Source organism: Sus scrofa, chromosome 15 (genome assembly GCF_000003025.6).
Source record: "Sus scrofa isolate TJ Tabasco breed Duroc chromosome 15, Sscrofa11.1, whole genome shotgun sequence".
In the NCBI taxonomy this organism is placed as follows: domain Eukaryota; kingdom Metazoa; phylum Chordata; class Mammalia; order Artiodactyla; family Suidae; genus Sus; species Sus scrofa.
The window spans coordinates 10,832,595-10,850,759 of record NC_010457.5 but is presented as its reverse complement, the minus strand read 5'-3'; the positions used below and the strand labels follow the sequence as shown (position 1 = coordinate 10,850,759).

The window sequence follows — 18,165 nt, the reverse complement described above, 5'->3', positions numbered from 1 at the left end:
GGTATATTGTATATTACGGAAGGAATAAATTACAAGCAGGTTAAAATGTCCATGTAAGAAAAGCTATACATTAATTTTAAAAGGTAAAATATACTTTTGCTTCTCTCTTAAATTATAAATAAATCCAGGTGTGAATTATAGCAATCTTAACAGTGAGAAATGATATGGTACTATTAGAGTTTCCTTCTGAACTGAGAATAGAAGGGGGTCAATTCCATTAGAATAATTATCTTTGCACCTGGTAACTTATATTCAAATGCTGAATTAGTCTACTATTCAACATGGGTTGTTACTGTTTCATAGAGTAGCAAAGCACTGTATGAAGTCAATCATTTTGTCATCTGTATCCCCAAACCAGATATGGAGCCAAAATTTAGAAAGTGATTATAAATATATCTGAGGTCAAAGTTGGATCTCTCATTCCCTACTCCAAACGTGTATATAAATGAAATGGCTATGTTTATTACAACTGACTACAATTTTTTTTTTAAGCCTCTCAGGCCAATTACTTTGTGCAAGAGTTTTGGAGGAGACAGATTCAAATAAATGTTTGCTAAACTTATGCCTCTAGGACTCAGATTTTAATAGCTAGAAGAAAATAACCATAAACAATATTTGAAATAAAATAATAATTTAATATCCTCTGAAAAAAAATCTTGTTTTTTTATTGCACATTATTTCATTGGCTATTATAAAAAACAAGAGAAAAATGTATAATATGGTTTTTGACGTCAAGATGCTTATTATTTCCCTGGAGAGATAGGGAGTAAAGAAAGAAAATAGAAATATAAAATAGTCAATTAAAAACGTGACTACATATTTTTTGGATAAATTCTAGACATAGAAAGGAGAAATAAGTGGAGCAAGAATTTTTAGAAGAAAACTCTATTAAAGAAGAAATATTTGAGCTAGTAGGTTTTAAAGAATACCCTGGATTTTCAGAGACAAAGAGAAAAAGTATGGTCTAAGTAGAAGAAACCAAATGAAATAGTTTGTATGTTCTTAGGAGCCTGACGAAGCTTATGTACTCCTAATCAGAAAGTTTTGAAAGGTACAAAAACAGTAAGAAAGAAGTAAGAATAGGAGTTTACACTGAAAAAAGAAACAAATATGTTGAAATACAATGACTGAAATTCAACAAAAAAGTAATATATATTTTTAAAAATTATCCATTCAATAACAAGATTGAGCAATAGGTCTAATGACTCCCATTATTGAGGTTGTAGTGGTTTTCAAAGCCTTCACATATGCGATATTTTGAAACAGTAACAACTTTAACATGACATGAATATCTTTATTACTTCCACTGGACACACAGTCATAGTTGCTGCTAATAACTGGCTTATGGTATACATTTACATTGGAAAGAAACGTTAACTTTCAGTGAGAGGTTAAAAAAAGAAAAGAAGTAAAATTTTCCTAACAAGGTTCATGGACCCCTTCAATTCTATCCATGGACCTCTAAGTGTCCTGTGACTCAGTCTAAAAATCTGGAGAAGACAATGGGAAGACATCAGTCATTAAGCACCAATTGCTTGGGGTGGGGGAGCACAGTAAAAAGTGCTTCATGTTATTCTGGCAACATGTTGTAATGAGCATTGATATTTGGAAGAGGAGAAAACTGAGGCTCAACTAGTTTTAGATAACACTGCCTGGGGCCGTGTACATGATGAATGACATCTACAGGATTAGAGTTCAAATCTCAGATTCCATAGCCTTGGTTTGCTTTTCCTGTTTTGGAATATTACCTAGAGATTCTATAGAACATCTTAAATGGGCAATTAGAAGACAAGCACAGGCAGAGCAAGGAGGTTGTAGAAATCCAACAAGTAGTAGAAATCCAACTGGAAGTGAAGGACAGGACCAGATTTTGGAGGAGTATATAAAGCATTCAAAGATAAATAAAAATAAATACTTTGGAGGATACAAAATAAGCCCTAATGAGGATTATGATGAAAGCAGTTATTTAAGGAAAAAATAACCTGGTGGATTATAATGCTAAATATTTTTGTAATATTTTCTGTCCTGAAGAAGTAGGTCTAATACGGCATATTACACTTCAATGATTTTTCTTAAATTTGTTGAATCCATTGTTAATTTTCTGAGGTGATTTTGGATTTTTTTTCTCAATATCCACTCTTAAATATATCAATGGACACTACACACACACACATACACACAGCCCATCTGCTTTTCTTAAATATGGCAAAACACACATCTTCTTACCGACACTTGTGCAAGTTTCACCGTCCACATTCAGCTTCCACCCCTCGTAACATGAGCACTTGACTGTGTGCTTGTGCTGCTCACACACTTGACTGCACTTCAGATGACTGCTACAATAATCTACAATTTCACAAGTTTTATTGTCTCTGCTGAGTTGAAGCCCTTCAGGGCAGGAACAGACAATTCCTCTTCCAGGAACAACAGAACAGTGGTTGCTACAGCCTCCGTTGTTCAGAGAACATTCGTCTATAAAAGGAGAGGAACAGATTATAGGGCATTATCAATTGTTTTGCTCAATTAAATACTAATCATTGAATTAAATTATCGAAGGCTGTAATTAGAGCAAGGACATGGTAAATGAATGCAGAATGCTCTTTTTAGATTCCCCCTCCCCCCAGAGGTTGGGTGAAATGATGAAAGAATTCATCCAATGACCAAATATAATCCTATGTGACAGAAATTGGGAATGGAAGATTTTCATTTCTGTAAGTCTTTGAAGTAGACTTTGCTTTATTCCTAGAAGTAAAGTAAGTTCAGTGTTTCTATTATTACTGGAAAGATTATGCTCTGCCTTTTAGTAGTTATGCAAAATTAGTTATTAAGGTCTTCCAAAAGGGATATACATATGCTGGTGTCTGAAAACCTGATTTATCCCGGTGTTTATAAATAAACAGTCATATACATATATACGTATGTATTATATCCATAACTTTTTCTAGATCTACAGTCTTATTTATAATGGATTAGTTATAATTGAAAATGCATTCATTTGTCCATTACTGGCTACAGACATTTATTCAGTTCTGTAAATTGTATATGGTGCCTTGTATATTGGTAATTATGATTAATTCAATGAAGGCATGTTAACATTAATACACATACATAAAAACTTAACCTGGTATTTTGGCTGAAATAATGAGCAACTGGTTGTTGACTACCTATGTAATGTGATTGTTCTTTAAAGAAAGAAAACTTTGTAACTACACATTAGATATATTATTTATCATCCTATTTCATCACAAGGTTGTAGGATCTATGTGGGTATATGAAATATCTGTTCTGTTTACCAGTGTATAACCAACAGCTCGTATAGTGACTAGCATAGGTATAGCAGTTGCAAATATTTGTTGCATAAAAAATTTAACAAAATTATCCAAAAGCACACAATTGCTCTCCCCTCCCCATTGAGCTACTACCTGTGCAACTGGGAAATTTCAAGGAGTCATACTTATGCCCTTGACAAAAATACAGATAACTGTCTTCACAATCACAGTATTACCTATTACTATGATTGTTAGGTGGATGGTAATAAGCCCAAAATAAGTTTTGTCTTTCTTTGCTTTAAAAATATGTTTGAGTAGTTTTCAGAGCCTGCTCAATTAGGTGTGTTTTGAGACATACTGAAAAGGAATATTGTTCAATGACTGGCAAATTGTAAGATGTTTCCTTATATACTTCAAATATTTCCTGCTCTCTATGGAAATTTATCCAGTTCCAAAACTGGGCTGAAATGTAAGGCTTTTAAAAATATTCTCTACACTTTCTAAACTTCTATATGGGTCAACTATTCTTCCTATTATTTGTCACCATAAAAGAATTAACAGTAATAAGAAAAGAAAAATGATTACATTAACTGTTTTCTCTAAGAATTCAATTCAATTTTGGTATTACTTTGAAGAAAAAAAGATTCATTTCTTGGTTCTTCCAAATATGTCTGTTCACCTGTAATCATAATCATTTCAAAACAGCAGTAGTTTCAAAGTATTTGCCCCATTTTAGTTCAATTGACATTCTTTTCCAAGAAAATTATTGTAAAGAAATGTCATCATACACAGCAGGTGAAAAAAATTGTTACAATGCTTTTAGCTTATTTCCAGTATGGCTGTTCTCTAAGTATTCAAGTGTCTCTTTCTGACAACTAGTTAAATTAAGTCATGTTGAAATATACACTTTAATATATAATTTAACAACAATTTTTATGCTAATCCCTTGTCAATTCTTTTTTAACCCCTAAATCTATCTTTGAATCCTGCAGCATCTTTTTTAAATTTTTTGTTACCTTGACAAAGATTCTCTCACTGAGCAAATACTAGTCCAGCTTCTCTGAGCCTCCTTAACTAGACCTCAATCTTGGCCTAAAAATCTTCAGACACTCAGCATAAACAATATCACCATCTACCCCTCTCCCCAACCACTTCCTCTCAAGCCAGTAAAAGATTTGTATAAACACTAGCACAGTTTCTAACAGCTTGTAGCATCATCCCTAGAATGATTTTAGCCCGACTTCAAGTGCCTGCCTGAGAAAGCTCCATGACTCCATGAATTTATTGTTTGGTCCAACCAAAGACTGAGGATTGAAAAACAGGCCCCCAGAACCCCATCTCAGAGGAGTTACTTGAGAATGCTTGCAATATAATTCCTTTCTCTGCACTTTTAAGAGTTAATCTTCTATCACTCAGAACTGTTTTTTCAAAGATCCCAGAGGCATCATTTTGAAATGCAAACATTCAAGGAGATAACTCTATCGCCTTTACTCTCAACACGTGGGCACCCGGTTCTGAATTATAATCCTGCCTCCTGTCATAAAGATATGAGACTTTGTTTCTTCTCTGGGGTGAGCACCAATTAACAAACACTGATGGCCAAGTCTCATAGGCCAACCCCCCTTAATTTGCCCTTAGTGCCTCTCCCATAGCACACTCCAGTCTTTACAAAGTTTTCACCTTTTGTTTTGTGAAGTTGATTTCAATTCATGTCAGACAGTCTTCCCTATTGCAAATAATTATTAATGACTAAAATTTATCTGTATTACTTTAGCTAGTGTTCAGTTTTGTTTATCTTTGACATACCCTTATAACAAAAATTAATAGTTAACGCCTTTCCTGAATGATTAAAGTCTCATCTTATTTCGTTTCTTAAGTGCATTAGCTTTCCTTTTGAAATCACTTAGAATTCCCCCTGAAAAAAATAATCTCTTCACTAGGGTTGAATTATCTTCTCGAGCTCTCCTCTTCTAAAAAAGTTTGTAGATCAAGTTTATTTAAAGAAAACCAAGAACCTCACTATCCAAAGGATGGAAGTTTTATATCTCAAGCCATCTTCTAAGTACTAAGTCTACATGTTATGTCATTTTCATAAATTTTACACATATTGAGGAAAAAGATATGAATCAATCCCTTTTTTGTTTCTAAAGGCAGAGTGGGGGGAAATTTTAGATACAGCTATTTTGGACACAGTTATTTGTTAGGAGTTGACTTGAAGAAGGCAAACCCTGTGTTTTCATTATCTACAGCAAATGGTTTTAAAAACCCTTTCAACTTTGGGAATCTTGCTCTAAAAGACCTTTCTTAGCTACTAGAAAACCCAAGCCAATTATTTAAAGTGAATTCACTTGGTATATCTTTCACGTCTACTGGGTAAATAATTCATTACGACCATTGCTGTAGCTCTCAAACCAACACTCCTGCCTTGCTGGGCAGAGCCTAATCTAGCATTGATTGAAAGAGGACTAGAAAGTAAGTGTAGTGTCTCTATAGGAAAAAATATTGCTTTTAAAAGATAGCATATACCAAACTGACAGCATAAAGGTGCATATAAAAGCAACTTTTAGGAGAAAAGAAGAGCCTTCTGCAATTCAATCCCTTGCCCAGTGCTTGTTTTTGTTTTTTCATTGTTCTATTTCTCCCTCAACTTTACTTCATAAAGGGCAGAGCATGTGAATTCAATATGCCATAGTGCTGCAATCAGAAGAAAAATGTCTTTCTATCTTCTCTACTATCTACACACCCAGCTTTACTTTAACCTTTTCCACTCACTGTAATCATCTAAAATCTTTGAGCAAGGTTCCTAAGCCAATGAATATAGCAACTTGATAAGCAAGAAGTGATTTTTCAATCCTGAAATAGGCAAAGAAATAAACTTAGAAAAAATCCTTTTTCCTCTTTTATTTTCCCAATTCAGGGAGTAAAGCATGGAAAAATAAGGCTATATTTTCATATGATTCTCTACCTTTTCCTTAATGACTTGTATTCTCTTCTTTGCCTTTTTTTTTACTTCATTTAACCCAAAGGGTGAAGAAAATGTGGAAACACGCTTATTTATTTCAATTCCTGTAGTGCATTAGGTAATATTACCATGATTTTCTGATAGGTAGCATCATCTCTATTTTTGTTATGAGGAAACTGACAATTCCAGAAATTAAGCCACCTGCCTGAGTGACTTAATTGAAGTAATCGAAGAATAGAATTTAAACTTGTAAAAATTTCAATTTTTTCCGTAATTATACACTTTCGATTTTAAGACTATTGATAGTTTCCTTCTTTTAGTATTGCTCTTACAAACTTCATAAGTGATTCTCATATATTATTATAATGTAAAAGATATTTCCATTTACTAAATTACTCCATCAAGAAGAACAAGCTGGGAGAAAAAGAAATGAATACAGATAAACTGAGTCTATCATCTTTTATTTATAATTTTTAAATTTAATGTTAGGGTTTTTGTTTGTATGTTTAAATGTTAGCATCGCTGAATGAAGACTGTTGCATTTGCTATTTCAAGGTTATTTTATAGAATCACAGACTCTTTGGAAGAAAGGGTGTTTCATTATACAAATGTAAAACAGAATAACAGTCTGTTTTTATAGCACTCAGTATGCTATTAACGTTCAATTCAGATCAAAATATGATAACTTTAGGCCTAAATGTAGTTGTCTTTCCTCTTTCCAATCAGGCAGCTTCATCATTTCCTAAAGTCATTTTCTCACAGCCTCAAGTCATCTCATTATTGTTCTTATCATTCTATAAACTCTTCTTCACTACTCTATTGATGTCACCTTCACTACTATCTAGAAAACATATTTTGAAAATCTCCTTGCTAAATCTCTGATCTTCCCACAGAGAAGGAAATGTAATTGCTTTATATGGGCTTCTTGGCACAAGGAGATGGCTAGTCAAAAGCGATTTCAAAGCTCAAAAGCGATCAGATTGAAATCATCATTTTAACTAGATAAGGAACACTAAAGAAAGCTATTGCATGAGGACTAAAAACTTCTGAGAAAATTATATAAAACTGAGTAATATTCTATTGGTTTCATTATCCAGTCTCTTCCTGTTCTCCTTATAAAAAAGTTTCCATTGTAATGATCAGAATGCATGACAAAATCCACTGGGTAGTAGTTAACTTCATCCCATAGTTTAGTAAGAACAGGAATCTCCTGTTTTGAGTGACTCACTGACCAAAAAAAAAAAAAAATTACCAGTTCAATTGTGACCATTCAAAGACCTCAATGATTAACACATGTATACAACTGTTAAGTTAGTTGGATACAGGCTAATATTTTCTGCTTCATTTTTAGAAATTTTTGATCCTATTTCATTTTTAAAATTACAGTTCCTGAAAAATATTGGTAGAGCTCAATGCTAAAAGTTACATTTAAAGGGAATAACTGGAAGGAACAAATGCTGTTCTATTAAGTCCAGCAAGTGAACTAAAAGGTTCTAGCCTCTAGAGAGAAGCAATGCAATGAAACATGCAATACCACAGAGGTCGCCTTCGTCAGACCCATCTGGACAGTCCTTTCTCCCATTGCAGAGTTTCTCAGGCTGAAGGCAGACTGAAGTGTCATTAGCACAAGGGTACTTGGGTGGCCCACACAAGAAACTGTCACAGTCATCTTCATCTGACTGATCTTCACAATCTATATCTCCATCACACACCCATGCTTTGTTGATGCATCTCCCTTAAGAAAACAGAAACAACAGGCATTCGGTTTTTGCAATGAAGTCACTGTAATAATGAGGGGTCATTATCTACTATCTCCAGGCAAAGGCAGAACTACTTGCCATTAGCAAGAAATCTATTTGCTGATAGCTTGGCAGTTTATTTTCATGATAGCATTTGAATAGTTTTTGTCCTGATTATTAAAGTGTTAGTGTGACGGCCTTGATCTTTTCTCTAGTGTCAAGTTATAGCCTTACTGTATTAAAAAAAAATCTGACTCATTGAAAGTTTAATTATAATACTTCTAAGTAAACTTTCAAGATATATTTGTAGAGTAGTAAAGAACTATTTGTATAGTAGCATAAGTCTCTTTCAGAGCCCTAAATTTAGGTAAATGCTTTATTTTAGAAATTGAAGCTGTCCTATTTACATTTATAATCTAAACACCTCAATTCCTCACATCCAGACCTATGTACATGCTCTTTCATAGAAGAATATAAAATGTTACTAAACATTTTAGTAGCTAAGGGATATACAGACAAAATGTTTAGAAATATGTTTTTCTTTATTGATGTTTAATGGGAAAAAAAAGATTATTGATTAGCCAGAATGTTTTAAAAATAACAACGTTAAACTCCTAGAAACAATAGTTATTACCTATGTAAACCTTTTTCTCATTGCAAAATATTCCTCCTTTCCAGAACATTTGCATTTTTCTTCTAATTAATTATATTTTATGGATTATACAATGTTAAGGTGTAATGAGAATTAAAAAAATGTACCTAAAGGTAAATATTAGTTATCAGTTGACTGCATATCAACATATCATAAAATAAGGGGGGGTAAATAAAAGGGAAATGGAAAACGATGAAATTATGTACATCTAAGTATCATTATGTATTTAAATGACTTCTTCAAACCTAAGGTTTTTGAGTTTTAAAATACTTTGAACAGTGGTGAAAAGATGTTTTATTTATATATCAGTAATTTTCCATGTTATTACAAGTCAAACAAAAGAAAAACAAGTGATCAGTTCTGTAGTTAATATAAGTACATTTAATAATATCCAACGTTATTTGTTGATCAAAATAAACTTAAAATAAGAATGGATGAATATTTCATCAGTGAATTTGATTATAAATGGAGGAACATTATAAAATTTTGCCTTAACATCATAAGTGAAACTAAAATTATTGTTTTATATTGTCTGGAAATGCTATGTACTGCCATTAGACAATAGAAAGAAATGAGGTATGAAATTAGAAAAGAATATCATTACATGCAGTTAATGTAATCATATAACTATAAATCTATAAAAACTAAATAAGAATTATAAGAAACTAAGGATTAAAGAAATATGTAGCTAGTGTCAAAAATTATACAAAAATCAATAGAGATATATATAAAGATAATACATACAAAGCTAATGTAGTAGAAGACAAGGTCAAGCAAATAAAAATAACCTACCACAAAACAAATTATTTTTGGTTAAACTGCACAAGAACTGTGTATAATTTATAAGAAAAAAATTTAAAAGTTTACCAAGAAACCCAAAAGAAGACTTGAATAAAGATGTAATTTGGTTTTGGAGAGGAAGACATATTAATAAATAGATATTCTCCAAATTAATACCATCTGAATAAAACAGTAACAATATTTTTGCAATCCTATGAACTTATCTTAACCTTTGGGAAATAAAACTGAAAATATCATTAGGAGTCTTGTAAAAAAAATTAGAGGAAGATTGATGAGTAGGAACTATATGTGCCAAGTATTTAGAAGTGTTTCAAAGTAAGAATAGTTAATTTTTTCATAACAGAACGGCAAAAAGTCAATTAACTAGCATAGAAACATCAGAAATTAAGGCCTTTTTTTTTGCTGTTTTTGCCACACCCATGGCAAGCAAAAGTTCCCAGGCCAGGGATTGATCTCTTGTCAAAGCTGTGACCTGAGACAACACTGGATACTTAACTTGCTGAACCACCAGGGGACTCTTGTATTTGGTTTCAAGATCCACAATGAATCAAAAATGGCTTATAAATATATGATGTTCAAAATACTTTCAATTAAAAAAAGTAAACAAAAATAGCAATTTGATACCTATTTTCTCTTTTTGATTAAGATTAAAAAGTTGTGTAACACAAAGATAGATTTGATAATGGTATTAAAAAATAAGGTCAGTGTTAAAGTGGGGCTTCAATTTGGGATAATTTATCTGTAGGGCAATATTATGAAATCTAGTAAATGAAAAATGTATCAACTCTTTACCACAGTAATCTTAATTTTAGAATTTTTTTCCCACTGGTATATTTGCCCAAATGCACAAGGATGCATATGCAAGTATATGTATTGCTACTTTGAATATATTCAAAATGTCTGGTTAATAATTTACATCAGCATCACAAGACTGGTGACATCAATTACATTTTTGCATCGATACATTAAAATTACACAACTGAATGAAAAAGAATGAGATAATTCTGCCTAAATTAAAATAAAACAATATTCAGAACATATTAATAAAAAAAGCTGGGATGGATTGGGCGCTTGGGGTTAATAGATGCAGACTATTGCCTTTGGAATGGATTAGCTATGAGATCCTGCTATATAGCACTGGGAACTATGTCTGGTACATATATGTGTAACTGGGTCACCATGCTGTACAATAGAAAATTGATGGAACACTGTAAACCAACTATAATTGGAAAAAAAAATCATTATATAAAAAAAAGAAAAAGAAAAAAGGCCTACAATTGAGGATTTCTTATATAATTATCTGTTTACCAATATCTGTGGCTGTATTTCAGTACACATGTCAATACAAGAACGTGAAATGACTTGTTTCTACATGAATTCTTCCTGGAGGGCTACACAAGAAATAGTTAAAACTAGTAATCCTCCTACACTGTTTGTGGGAATGCAAATTGGTGCAAGTACTAAGGAAAACAGTATGGAGTTTCCTCAGAAAACTGAGTATAGAACTACCATATGGTCTACTTCTAGGCATATATTCAGACAACACTATAATTATTTTTGATACATATACCCCTGTGTTTCTAGCAGCATTATCACAATAGTCAAGCCATGGAAGCAACCTAAATGTCCATAAACAGATGAATGGATTAAGAGAATGTGATATGCATATGCAATGGAATACCTTTAAGCTATAAAAAATGAAATTATGCCATTTCCAGCAACATGGATGCAACTAGAGATTCTCATACTGAGTGAAGTAGGTTGGAAAGAGAACAAACACTGTATGATATTACTCATATGTGGAATCTAAAATATGGCACAAATGAATCTATCTACAAAACAGAATCACAGACGTAGAGAACAGACTTGCTGTTGTCAAAAGGGAGGGAGTGGGATGGACAGGGTGTTTGGGGTTAGTAGATGCAAACTATTACATTTAGAATGGAATCTCTCAAAGCAATAGAAATTAGAGCAAAAATAAACCCATGGGACCTAATCAAAGTGAAAAGCTTTTGCACAGCAAAGGAAACCAAAATGAAAACAAAAAGACAACTTACAGAATGGGAGAAAATACTTTCAAATGATGCAACTGACAAGGGCTTAATCTCTAGAATATATAAACAACTTATACAACCCAACAGCAAAAAAGCCAATCAATCAATGGAAAAATGGGCAAAAGACCTGAAGAGACATTTCTCCAAAGAAGATACACAGATGGCCAACAAACACATGAAAACATGCTCAACATCGCTGATTATAAGAGAAATGCAAATCAAAACTACCATGAGATACCACCTCACACCAGTCAGAATGGCCATCATTAGTAAATCCACAAATAACAAGTGCTGGAGGGGCTGTGGAAAAAAGAGAACCCTCCTGCACTGTTGGTGGGAATGTAAACTGGTACAGCCACTATGGAGAACAGTTTGGAGATACCTTAGAAATCTATACATAGAACTTCCATATGACCCCACAATCTCACTCTTGGGCATATATCCAGACAAAACTCTACTTAAGAGAGACACATGCACCCGCATGTTCATTGCAGCACTATTCACAATAGCCAGGACATGGAAACAACCCAAATGTCCATCGACAGATGATTGGATTCGGAAGAAGTGGTATATATACACAATGGAATACTACTCAGCCATAAAAAAGAATGCCATAATGCCATTTGCAGCAACATGGATGGAACTAGAGACTCTCATACTGAGTGAAATGAACCAGAAAGACAAAGGCAAATACCATATGATATCACTTATAACTGGAATCTAATATCCAGCACAAAAGAACATCTCCTCAGAAAAGAAAATCATGGACTTGGAGAAGAGACTTGTGGCTGCCTGATGGGAGGGGGAGGGAGTGGGAGGGATCTGGGAGCTTGGGCTTATCAGACACAACTTAGAATAGATTTACAAGGAGATCCTGCTGAATAGCATTGAGAACTATGTCTAGATACTCATGTTGCAACAGAAGAAAGGGTGGGGGAAAAAATGTAATTGTAATGTATACATGTAAGGATAACTTGATCCCTTGCTGTACAGTGGGAAAATTAAAAAAAAAAAAAAAAAAAAAAAGAATGGATAAGCAATCAGGTTTTCCTGTATAGCATGGGGAACTATATCCAGTCCCTTAGGATAGATCATGATGGAAGATAACATAAGAATAAATAATGTATATATATTTATATATGTATAACTGGGCCCCTTTGCTATAAAGCAGAAATTAGTACAGCATTGAAAATCAATGATACTTTAATAAAAATAAATATAAAAAAATGGAAATAGTTAAAAATAATTGCCTTTGGTGAGGAAGACAATGGACTGGAAACCTAGTGTAGGAGATAGATGGATTTTTCATTGACTCTTTTTGTGTTATTTTTCCTTCCACCATATTCCTGTATAATTTTTCAAAAAAAAGCTCATTTTTAAAATGGTAAAGATGAAATGTATACACTTGTGCCACAAAGTTTGATAGTTTCTACAGATACAAAAGTTACTCTGTGCCTATACTTTCCTATAGGAAAGTTATAAGACCCATTACCTGTCACCAAGGAGTTTATAATCTAGTTGAAAAGACAAGATAAATGTGTAGCATATAACTGTAGTCTAAAATATGGCATCCTGTACATAAGGATTAAATTGTATGGGATCATCTGCAAGTATAATAGAATGAAGGGAGAGTTCAAGAATAATATAGTAATTTCCACTTTTAGTTTGGTAAATCAAGATGCAACTTCCATTTTTTTTCCCCTCAGACATTGCAATCCATCATGACATTCTTAACCATTGACTCCAGAATGACCTTAGAATTGTTTCAACAAACCTATCCATAAATCACTATAAATCTCTTACAGTCAGAATAGCAGTAAAATCTATTTGCCATTCCTGATCCAAAGGCTGGAAAAGGTAAAGAAAAATCTTATGCAAATGACTAATAACTTTAAGATGGATTATGTTATCAGAGATATGAATAAATACGAACATAATAGCTTAGATAAAATCTACAAGTTCTAATAGATCTCTTCTGTGATTGATTTTGCTGGGGATATTTGAAGCTTAATTGCTTCTCTTTTTCTTATTTGTTTGGTTTTAATTTTTATAAAAATATAGATAAGAGGGTACACCTGGTATGATTAAGTTTCTATGATTAATAGAAACTTAATCATAATGACCATTAATTGGGTAAAATTCAAAGGCAAATGTCTTTAGTAAATATGCTTAAAGAATGTTGATTTTTACTTGATTTGTATCAAGACAAATCCTTACATAGTCAAATCATTGGATAAAACATATTAAAAAAAACAAATATTACAACTTTCCTTATTTGAGTTTCCTCCCTTATATATATAAGAAAGTTGAGATTCAGGTCCAATTAGTATTATTAAAACAAAATAAAGATTAATAATATCAAATTATGTTATAGAAACTATAAATACCCAATATTTACAAAAACAAAATATTTTAAAATAACATTGAAAAAATTGTGCACAAATAAGTTCAATAACCAGGTAAACCAAACTGAAATTGTCTTTATTCTTTTTTTTCCTCTTTTTTGTGTAGCACCTGCAGCATATGGAAGTTCTTAGGCCAGGGATTGAATCCCAGGCTCAGCTGTGAACTATGCCACAGCTATGGCAATGCCAAATCCTTAACCCACTGCACCGGACTGGGGGTTGAACTCAAGCCACCACAGAGAAAACATCACATCCTTAATTTACTGTGCCATGGCAGGAGCTCCCTACGAATTCTTTTTTAAAGAGACATCACATGCTAAAAAGTAGTATTAGGTGTTTATTATCACATTGAGTTCATAATATTTTCCGATTTATTTATAAAGATGTTTTCAACTTAACTCTTGTATGTGTGAAGTGCAGGAATCTGTGGGATTGTAGTTTTGTCCTTTGAGCTAAGAGATAGGAATGGCCAAGTAACAATAGCAGTGACAATAAATAGAAATAGCAAAAATCAGCATGTTGGTATCATGGCAGCTACTATCATCACTTAAACACACATGCACATGCATGCACACACATACACACGCCCTCTCTCATACACACACTCAGGACATTGTAAGGACTGTCTTGATTTGTGTAATCTTAAAATATACAGCTTAGCCAGAGTTCCCATCGTGGCTCAGTGGTTAACGAATCCGACTAGGAACCATGAAGTTGCAGGTTTGATCCCTGCCCTTGCTCAGTGGGTTACGATCTGGCGTTGCTGTGAGCTGTGGTGTAGGTTGCAGACACGACTTGGATCCCGCCTTGCTGTGGCTCTGGCACAGGCCGGTGGCTACAGCTCCGATTCGACCCCTAGCCTGGGAACCTCCACATGCCGCAGGAGCGGCCCAAGAAATGGCCAAAAAAAAAAATATATATATATATATGTGTATATATATATATATATGTGTGTGTGTATATATATGTGTGTGTATATATATATATATGTGTGTATATATGTGTGTGTGTGTGTGTGTGTGTATATATACACACAGCTTAGTTTAAATGTCAGTACAAAGTCAACAGGTATAGGAAAACTAAGAGTTTCTAGGAGTTCTTAGAAAATGTGCTGATTTCTTCAAATATATTTATATGTTTGCTTCCAGAGTTTCTCTTCTGTTTGTCAAACTATTTTGGCTATTTCTTAAAAAACTGATTTATTAATCAGTAAACTATTTGACTTGCTTTTATCTTAACAAATATAACACATCATTAACAGGACAATTTCTGTTCAGGGATAAGACTGGCAAAAAATATAAAGAGTATGGGTAAGAAGATAAGTGAATTTTTAAAAAAATCCAAATGATTTACTCAATAATGTGATTTTTTTATATTGGTTTATTGAAATGCAACCTTCCTTTTAATTTTTACACTCCTAAACTTTAATACCATGTATGTGTTTATTTCTCTAACAATGTTTGGCTTCAATTCAATCCAGCAAATATTTATTGAGCACTTTGTGCCTGTCAAGCTACTGAACACTGCAGAAAAACAGGAAAGACAAATTCCTGATCTTGTGGAGCAATAAGTCTTGTAGTGACAAATATTCTATAAAAAAGGATAAGATAAAAGCCATATAACCATCATAGAGTGCTATGGAATTTCAAGGAGCTAGAAAATACGTGTGATTGAAAGGCTGAGGAAAAGCTTTACTAAGATGTTATTTGGAAAAGAGTTTTGAAGGGTGGCAGTGACTATTAGATATTAGCACAAGAAAGAAAGCATTTCATATAAACAGCTGACTTATGTGTAGTCTTAACATTCAAATATATACACTCTGCCATAGAGAAAAAGCAAGCAAAAGAAAAAGAGAGCGAGAACAATTGAATAATATGGTGATTACTCTTGCTACTCAATGAGGATATGTCAGGCATAGATGGTGAAAGTAAATTGACTCTTCCTTAATTTTGTCTCTCTTCCATTTCTGAATCCACCATAAAATATATTTTATTTATTCTTTGTTTTATGCTAAATATTATTTTCTTAATTATATAGTTGTATGTACAAATTTTCATCAGAACTGTATACACAGAACCTTGTATTCTGAGTTTCATGGATGATTTTCAGGGATAAGTTTGAACATATGCAGTTTTAACATTACCTGTTGAATACAATGCACATATAAGATGCAACTCCTGAGGAGTTCCCACTGTGGAACAGTGGAAACGAATCTGACTAGGATCCATGAGGATACAGGTTCAATCCCTGGTCTCACTCAGTGGGTTAAGGATCTGGCATTGCTGTGAGCTGTGGTATAGTTCGCAGAAACAGCTCGGATTTGGTGTTGCTATGGTGTGGTGTAGTCCAGCAGATACAGCTCAGATTTGACCCTTAGCCTGGGAATTTCCATATGCTGCAAGAGTGGCCCTAAAAACAAAGCAAAGCAAAAAAAAAAAAAAAAAAAAAAAAAAAAACCAAATCTTATGTAAATGCAAAGGCAGAAAAAGGGTGGGTCTTGCTCCAGAAGTAAGAATAAGGCAGTTTGGGGCTAAAGTTCATGAAGAATGTTGATTGCTAATTCAAGGAACATTTCTTAATCTTATAGACAATGGAGAACCATTGAAAGACTGAGAAATTATGCGTTCAGGCTCCAAATTAAGAAGAAAGAGGAAGCTAAAGATGTGTGTAGCATAGACTGAAAATAATTGTCAGGGATAAAAGCAGTAGACCCCACAAAGTTCTGAGTGAGAAATAATACAGGCTCATATTTAAGCTATAATATGTAATTGGAAAGAACAAGAATGGGTGATATTAGAGAAGTTATAGAGGTAGCATTAGTAAGACGTGGAAAATTATTACAAGCTAGAAATGTCAAAAGGCAGGTTCTGCTTTAAATCCAAATGCTCAGGAGATTGAAGATGTTTCTAACAGAAATTGAGAAATGAGGAAAAATTTCTGGCTTTGGATAGAAAGCAGAATGTTGAGCAGAGCATTTGGAAAAACTGGTTTTAAAGCATAGGTTAAATATCAGTGATAGAAATTTGGGAGGCATTTACCTGGAGGTGATGGTTGAAACTGGGAACAGAAGAGATCACAATGGATATCTTGCAGAAAGATGAGAAGGAACAAAAAGGTAATTAAGAGAAAAATTCATGTAATGTCTGAGATGGATTATGTGTTTGAGATATTTTTAAATTAAATATAAGTGTAGACAAAGGGAAAAGGACAAGAGAAAGTGAAATAAAAATAGAAACTTAAATGTTGAGAGCAGAAAATTGAATATGAGATTCCATAAGAAAAGTTTCATGAAAAGGATATGTGCTAGAGAGAAAGGTCAAGTATTACAGAGAAAGACACTGTGTGGTATTACTTGTAGAAGGTATTGTTCATTAAGCTCACACTGTGTTCTGGGTACTTTTTGTACATTCTATTGATTATTATTATTATCCTCTATTTTACAGATGAGAAAATTAAACCTTGGAGAGGTCTGGTAATTGAGGTGAACTCATACAGTTATTGAATGGCAGAGCAAGACTCAAGACTAAGAAGAGGATGGACTGAGAAGTCATTCCTGGTGACCATGGCAACAGCAACTTTCATAACAAACATAGGGGTAGGCTGTTAGCAAAAGGTGAAGGAATGAATGAGAGAAAAGACATCCAGGTACACTCACTACATGAGATGATTTAATGAAGAGAAGGAGGAAGAGAGGAAAAGCTAATAAAATCACAGGTTATTGTGCTAGGTATATTTATAAAGAGAAGAAAAAATAGTGTGAAGAAAGAAACTGAAGACATAAGTAACTAAGGTCCCACAAGATGTAGGAGGTCACAGGATCAATAGCTAAAGAAAAGCCATTCTGGGAAAAATGGAGAGTAGTTCCTATTTTAGGTACAGGAAGGAAGGGGGAAAAGAGTAAGTATACAGTAAAGCATTTAAAACTGCCACCAAGAGGGATCAAAAGAGTAACATACAAGGATTTTAAAAAGCAATACGGAAATAATTTTTATTAGTTTTAGAGCATAGAAACAATTAAGAGCTCATCATGTTATTTCATCTGAAATAAATAAAAGTATTCCATAGAGTTGGTTACAGGAAGGAAAAAAAAAATGCTGCATTTAGAAATTCTTCATATACTATCCATCTTACAATTCCAACAGAATCACTATTCCATTGTAGGATATTTTTGGTTCTAATTATCCAGATCGATTTGTAACAGTGATTAAATTTACCACTTCATTTTTTATTTACTGATACAACAGTAGGGAAAGGAGAAAAAAAAACAACCACCTCAACATGGA

General features: G+C 33.2%; 1 protein-coding gene across 1 annotated transcript in view; it reads right to left on the bottom strand.

Annotated features, from left to right (window-relative positions):
- LRP1B (LDL receptor related protein 1B) overlaps positions 1-18,165 on the bottom strand; it is a 1,887,165-nt gene that overhangs the window by 649,210 nt on the left and 1,219,790 nt on the right. Inside the window, 2 exon segments of the mRNA XM_021076285.1 lie at positions 2,227-2,472; positions 7,766-7,966. Coding sequence (XP_020931944.1) covers positions 2,227-2,472; positions 7,766-7,966 — 447 coding nt within the window.